Source organism: Myotis brandtii, unplaced genomic scaffold (genome assembly GCF_000412655.1).
Source record: "Myotis brandtii unplaced genomic scaffold, ASM41265v1 scaffold513, whole genome shotgun sequence".
Classification (NCBI taxonomy): domain Eukaryota; kingdom Metazoa; phylum Chordata; class Mammalia; order Chiroptera; family Vespertilionidae; genus Myotis; species Myotis brandtii.
The window spans coordinates 284199-291489 of NW_005369552.1; the positions used below are offsets into that span (position 1 = coordinate 284199).

The 7291-nt window shown below is 38.3% G+C and overlaps 1 protein-coding gene across 6 annotated transcripts in view; it reads right to left on the minus strand.

The window, feature by feature from the left end:
* Window positions 1-7291, minus strand: part of LNX2 (ligand of numb-protein X 2) — an 83488-nt gene that overhangs the window by 38278 nt on the left and 37919 nt on the right. For all 6 annotated transcript variants that reach the window (XM_014548568.1, XM_014548566.1, XM_014548567.1 and 3 more), the window contains one exon: window positions 5797-6311. In XM_014548568.1, the coding sequence (XP_014404054.1) occupies window positions 5797-6200 (404 nt within the window). In that variant the 5' untranslated portion in view covers window positions 6201-6311. The remainder of the gene's footprint in view (window positions 1-5796; window positions 6312-7291) is intronic.

Sequence of the window (7291 nt, forward strand, 5' to 3'; positions counted from 1 at the left end):
AGAGAGACACATCGATTGGTTGCCTTCCGCACTCACCCTGAACAGGGGCTGGGGATTGAACCTGCAACCCAGGTACGTGCCCTTGACCAGGAACTGAACCCATGAGCCTCTGGTGCATGGGACAACGCTCTATCCAATGAGCCACACTGGTCAGGGCTAAAATTCTAATCATTTCAATGAAACTTATCAATTCCTAACAAATGAGTGAGAGGTTTTCAGAGATGAGCCTCAGTCATAATCTTATTCTGTGCCTCATGATATCACTTTTGTTACTACTGTGTGTTAGTTTTAAAACATGGCTATCATCACAAATTGAAGCCTCTTCTTGCATCTAGGAGGACTGCTTCAAATAGAGTAGAGATGGTGTGTGGCTTCAAGGCTAAATCATACAAGGCCATGCAGCTTCTGCCTTATTCACTGGAACACTGAGCATCATGTAAGAACTTGACATACAGTGAGGCCACCATGCTGGAGAGGCTACCTTTAGGCTCTGCAGCTGACAAGTCCTAGCTGAGCCTGCTGCTGGTTATCTCCATCAAGGTGCCAGATGCGAATAAAGAAGACATCTTGGAAGTAGCTTCTCCAGTTCCAACTGTTGCAGTACCTATCCTTCAGTTCTTCCAAGCTGTGGCCTAGATATACTAACGTAACAAAGACAAGCCATAGCTGTGGCGCCCTGTCTGAATCTCTGACTCACAGAATTCATGAGCAGAACCAAATACTTGTTTTATGTCACTGTATTTGGGGTGGTTAGTTTCTCAGCAATGGATAACCAGAACATAAGTAAAAATTTAACTGGACAAACATTAGGTGAGTGTCAACTTTGCACAAGGGAATTCAAAGACTGCTAAAGACATGGTTCTTGCCTTGAAAGAATTTACAACCCAGAAGTAGACTCTAACCTGCCATCGTTTACAGAGACTGCTTAACAACTAACAGTATCTGGCACATAGTAGATAATATTTACTGAATGAACAAATGAACTAAATATTATTTAGTACTGAGTGTTGGATAATAACCATTTCTACTTAAATTTCAACTTATTTATTTATTTTTAATCCTCACCCGAAGATATTTTTCCATTGATTTTTAGAGAGAGTGGAAGAGAGAGGGAAAGACAGAGAGAAATATTGGTGTGAGAGAAACACATCAATTGGTTGCCTCCTGCACGAGCCCGACCAAGGCCTGGGCCAGGGAGGAACCTGCAACTGAGGTATGTGCCCTTGACTGGAATTGAACCCAGAACCCTTCGGTCCGCAGGCCAACACTCTATCCACTGAGCCAAACTAGCTAGGGCTGAATTTCAACATTTTTAATTGAGAAACTACTCAGGCTGTTAATCACACATCTGTTCAAATGGGATATAAAAATTCTATTTTATAATTTACCATTTTTTATTTTTAATAATTAATAGTTACTCTTAGGTGTTTATATCAATCAAGTCACCCACCATTACAAAACGACATATTTTTCAAATTATCTTTCACAATATAGGCCTAAGACACTTTGGAAATTATTAAATTAGTAGCTCAAATATTAATAAGCACACTGGAAAATAGAACTTTAAACTAGACATAACTGCTTGCACTTTATCTACCTATAAAAGAAAAAAGAGTTTGCAATACTTCAACTATACACAGGCCGACCTCAGAGATATGTGGGTTTGGTTACAGACCACCACAATAAAGCAAGTCTCACAATAAAGTGAGTTGTAATCGTTTTGCTGGTGGAGGATTTGCCTTCAATTTGTAAAAACAAAAAACCCTGCAGCATGTGTAAAGCATAATAAAGCAACACGCAATAAAACGAGGTATGCCTGTATTAAATTATTGTATGTATTATAGTTAAGTGAATATTCCTAACAACGTTTCCCGACCAGTGTGGGTCAGTGGATGAGCATCAACCTATGAACCAGGAGATTCCTGTTCAGGGCACATGCTGGTTGTAGGCTCAATCTCCAGTAGGGGGCATGCAGGAGGCAACCAATTGATGATTCTCTCTCATCATTGATATTTCTATCTCTCCCTCTCCCTTCCTCTTTCTGAAATCAACACTCAAAATATGTTTTTAAAAAATTTATATTTTAAAAAAATTTACTAACAATTTTAACATATTTTTAAAAAATTTACTAACAATGTGAAATTTTTATCTCACTGCTATCAAAATAATTAGTAACTGAATTGAGACTCTGCTTAGTTCCTCTAATATCCCATAACTGATGTTCATAAAAGAACTACAAAAGAACCAATTCCCGAAAAAGAACAGTTCTACTGAGAGAAATAAGAAAATCCTAACATATTCTTCAACCTCAGCTGTACCTAGGCCTGACCCAGACTAGCATATTAAAAAGTTTGGTGTCTATTTCCAGGAGGTCTGTTACCATGTTCGGGTTCCCTGCCTTTTGTAGACTGAAGATGCACAAAAAACTAAGGCTACAGCGTTTTTAAAAGCTTATATAACTATCCTACACCTTTTCTTAACCTGTTTTTAATACAGCTTAGATTTAAGTAATAAATCTTCATGTTTCTGATATTTTAAAAATAACATTCTTTCTCATTTTTAAAATTATTTCTAAAGGGTGCAATCATTTTATAACACTGATATTAGGAACAGAATGAACATGTATACTCCCGTGGGTAGAAAACATTTACTACCACATAGCAGTAGAGAACATGATTTAACCTGTGGAAAAGTCAGATGGCATATTAGAATGGTAAAGAAGAATATGGAAGTTTTAGTCTAACTATATTAACTAGCACTCTATATTTGTGACCCAGTTTCCTGATTTATAAAGTGAGGAGATTAGATTAATATCTTAAAATTCTATGATTTTATGTGTGAATATAATGACAAACTATTCTACTAGTATGCCAGATTTATACTATTTCTAAATCTACTCTAGAAGGTAAGGCAAAAGTAGGTTTATAGTTTTAAGTACATGAAACAGTTTATTCTTGTATTATTATTTACTAGAAGCCTGGTGCACAAAATTCATGCACAGGAGGGGGGGCGTCTAAAAAAAAAATTTAAAAAAAAAGTGAGATTAGATTAATATCTTAAAATTCTATGATTTTATGTGTGAATATAATGACAAACTATTCTACTAGTATGCCAGATTTATACTATTTCTAAATCTACTCTAGAAGGTAAGGCAAAAGTAGGTTTATAGTTTTAAGTACATGAAACAGTTTATTCTTGTATTATTATTTACTAGAAGCCCGGTGCACAAAATTCATGCACGGGAGGGGGGGGGCGTCCCCTCAGCCCAGCCTGCACCCTCTTAGAGGCCCAGTGCATGAATTCGTGCATGGGTGGGGTCCGGCCAGCTGGCCCCAATCAGGGCGGATCGAGGCCAGGCCTGTCAGGAGGAGGAGATGGCCAGAGGTTGGCTGGCTGGCCTGCCCCGATCAGGGCCCAATCAGGGCCAGGCTGGATTGGCCGGCAGGCCCCGCCCCCAATTGGGGTTGGGGGCCGATCGGGGGTCAGAGGCCAGGGAGGGGCCGTGGGAGGTTGGACGGCCAGCCCCACCCCCAATTGGTGTGTGGGGGACTATTGGGGGCAGAGGTGTCTGGGGAGAGGGGCCACAAGCTTTCAATAATTTATTTATTTATTTATTTATTTTTACATTCTAGAAGGGGCAGAAATTTCATTAACTGTCTAGTTCTTGAATGATTGGAGACCTGAGCTAGTTTGGGGAAATGCTATTCTTTGCCATGAATGACTTGGCTATAACCTAGACAAGTATAGCTCATTTCCCTAGGAAAGCAGATACAGTAATAAGAGAGTCATACAAAGGAAAGACTTTGAGTCCCCTTTCATATAATATTTTACCTAAGAACATTCAGCACTATGTGGCAGGGAAAATTGTACCAGTGGTAGTTACTTTGGACATAATATCCTTATATTTCCTAATACTTTACAAAAGCATTTTCACGTGCCATTTTTAAAATGTGATCTCCACAGTAACCCTACATAAGCAAAACATATTAGTCCCATTTTACAAATGAGTAAAACAAAAGTTTAAAGAAGTAATGAGGCCAAGGTCATTCAAATAGTAAGTGGCAGAGCATTATATTATACTAGAGGCCCAGTGCACAAATTTGTGCATGGGTGAGGTGCCCTGGGATGTTGGCTGGCCAGCCCCACCCCCTATTGGGGTGGGAGGATCAGGTGTGGGGCTGGCCTGGGGGGGCAAGGGCCACGGGGGACTTGGCCTGCTGCCCTGCCCTTACTCAGGGTGGGAGAGGCCAATCAGGGGCAGGGCTGGCTGGAGGGAGGGGCCACTAAAGGTTGGCTGGCTGGCCCCACCCCCCGATTGGGCCGGTTTGCTGGCTGCAGTGGGTGTCATAGTGATCAGTCGTTCTGGTCATTATGGTGTTCTGGTCGCTGGCTTTTTATAAATACTAGAGGCCCAGTGTGCACAAAATCATGCACAAGTAGCTTGCTTCCACTTGCCTCAGCTGGCCACCCTGCCCTTGGCCGCTCCTAGTTCTCCGCTGCTAGCAGCTTGGTGTCCTGCCCTCCGCCGCTCATAGCTCTCCGCCGCTTGTAGCTCTCCACCACTAATAGCTCCCGCCCCGCCCTGCCCCACTCGCCACGAGAGTCGCTGCTCATTTGGTCATGACGGCGTTATGCTGTGACAGCCACAGGCCTTTTATATAAGAGATAGATTATTGTATTATTTTCCATACAAACAACTGTAAACCTACTTCTGCCCTACCCTGTATTGTACTATACATTGTTTTCACATAACTTAAAATTATTCCAGCTTTACACTACACAAGTGACTTAAATTTAGAAATGAATACATTTTTTTCTGTCACTTTATGTGATTCCACTTACTTAAGACATGAGATGCATTTTATTCCTTCCTAAGGGTATAAAGATCAAGAATTTACCAAAGAAAAATTATAAATCTCACTAAATAATCAGCTAACTAAATTACCTAACCTTTTAAAAAGTTTTTATTAGGACAAAAATAAAACCTAAATGTTTTAAAATTTCCAACCCCTAGTTCTTATTCAGACTAGTCCCTAAATGCAGAATCTTTTCTTTTTTAAAAATATACCCCTCACCCAAGGATATGTTTATTGATTTTTAGAGAGAGGAAGTGGGGAGGTGGGGAGAGAAACATCAATCAGTTGCCTCCCATATGTGCCCTGACCGGGGATTGAGCCTGCAACCTTTTGGAATATGGGACAATACTCCAACCAATATACCACCACAGGGCCGAACACAGAATCTTTATAAGACCTTGGGCAAATAAAATCATATGTACCATTTTCAATGATACAACAAATCTATCATTTTCATTGGCTGCATAATATCCCACTGAGTTTATGTACTATTGTAATTTTAACTCTTCCTCTACTGTTAATTAAATTGAGTCCAATTTACTGAACTATGCACAATGTTGCAATGAACACCCTTATATACAATCTTTCCTTTTTTTTGGATTATCTGGATAAAAGGATATTTACATTTACAGTTTTCTAAATGTCTTGAAAAAGAGTCTATCATTATATCCTGCTACCCATATAAATAAATATAGCAGCTTCATATTTTACCAGCAAAAATATTAATAGGTATACAATGGTACTTCCTCACCATAGTTTTTGTATTCATGTTTTTTTTTTATAAATACTGATATGCCATACAACTTACTCATTTTTGTATCTCTTGTATTTTATTTGTCCATTTACTTATTGATGGCTTTGTAGTCTTTTAATCAATTTTTTGAACAGCCATTTTATAAAACCTAGAGTCACTTTTCTTTCTTTCATATTTTTTACTTACCTGTTTTTAAGATGTGCCTCCAGATCACAGCGCTGCATTACATCTTGGCACACTGAAGAAAAAGGACATGCAACTAATAATTTGTCCAGAAGTTTATGAACTAGAATACTAGACTTCTTACACAACTTAAAGTGAAGTCTTTTTCTGTCCAATGGACAGAAATCTTTCTCTTGTAAGAAGTTTCTGAGGCACTTGCAGCAGAATGTGTGTCCACAGGGGGTATCTAATGGCTGCAACAGAGGCTGAAGGCAAATATGGCAGACCAGGTCATCATCCACTTCATTCTGGTAATTATACAAGTGATTTTCTCTTGTCCAGTGCTGCTGACCACATTCAAAACACAGAGGATTGAAGGACGAGGAGGTGTGTTCCACCGATACCATCTCATCACTTGTTGTTCCCATTTTGAATCAACGGAAGCAGTTTCTGTATATTCATACATTAGATTTCTACTTCCACTTCAGGTCTGGTTTCCTTTAATAGATAGTGATGTATTTGACTAAAACCAAGGGTTTCTAGATTAACAAAACAAACAAACAAAAAGTAATTAACACCCACCAAGAGAGGCTAAAAGTATTAATATAATATTACCAATTAACTTATTTTTTAGTAAAATATTAAAATTTAGGTCATGTTGGACTTAGAGTAAAGATGGTGAAGTAGAATGTCAACTGTAATTGAAAAATATTATACATTTTCAAAAACAGTAAAAAATATTAAAAAGAAATCACAGTAACATTTAGAACAGGTAACAAATTAGTCATAAAACATAAAAGTGAAATTAATTTGCTAGTTGGGTAAGAATGAATTACACCGCCAAGTTCTCAGTAAAAAAAAAAAAAAATTGTGATTAAAAGCAAAGATGTCATATACTATATGACGTGGCATAAGAAACAATCAATTTGTTTTATTTACTAACTGAAATCCACAACTACCTCACTGCTCAATGATTGTTTTAAAGACCATTAATCTACAGAGTATATAATCTAATTTGAGGTATACTACATAATACATTTGCACTGGCAATCCCAATCATGGTTCTTTGCTACTGACTGATTTTATGCATTTGTAAGACAACATCAAAGACTGCATCTCTAAATGTAGTTTCAAAGATAATTCAGTGTATGTTTAAAAAATGGCCTTTGCTCCACACTATGTTTGGGGAGAAATGGATTTCAAAATATCTATGATTTGAATATTCTCTCTCTATATAACATAGATTATACAAAGATAAATATTCATAGCATATATGCAACCATTATAAAATACAATGCTATTTAATGCCATTTAAAAAAAAACCCTTATGTAATTCAATTAAACAAATAATGTTATAAATTTCAATTCCGCCCTAACCGGTTTGGTTCAGTGGATAGAGCGTCAGCCTGTGGACTCAAGGGTCCCAGGTTCGATTCCGGTCAAGGGCATGTACCTTGGTTGCGGGCACATCCCCAGTGGGGAGTGTGCAGGAGGCAGCTGATCGATGTTTCTCTCTCAT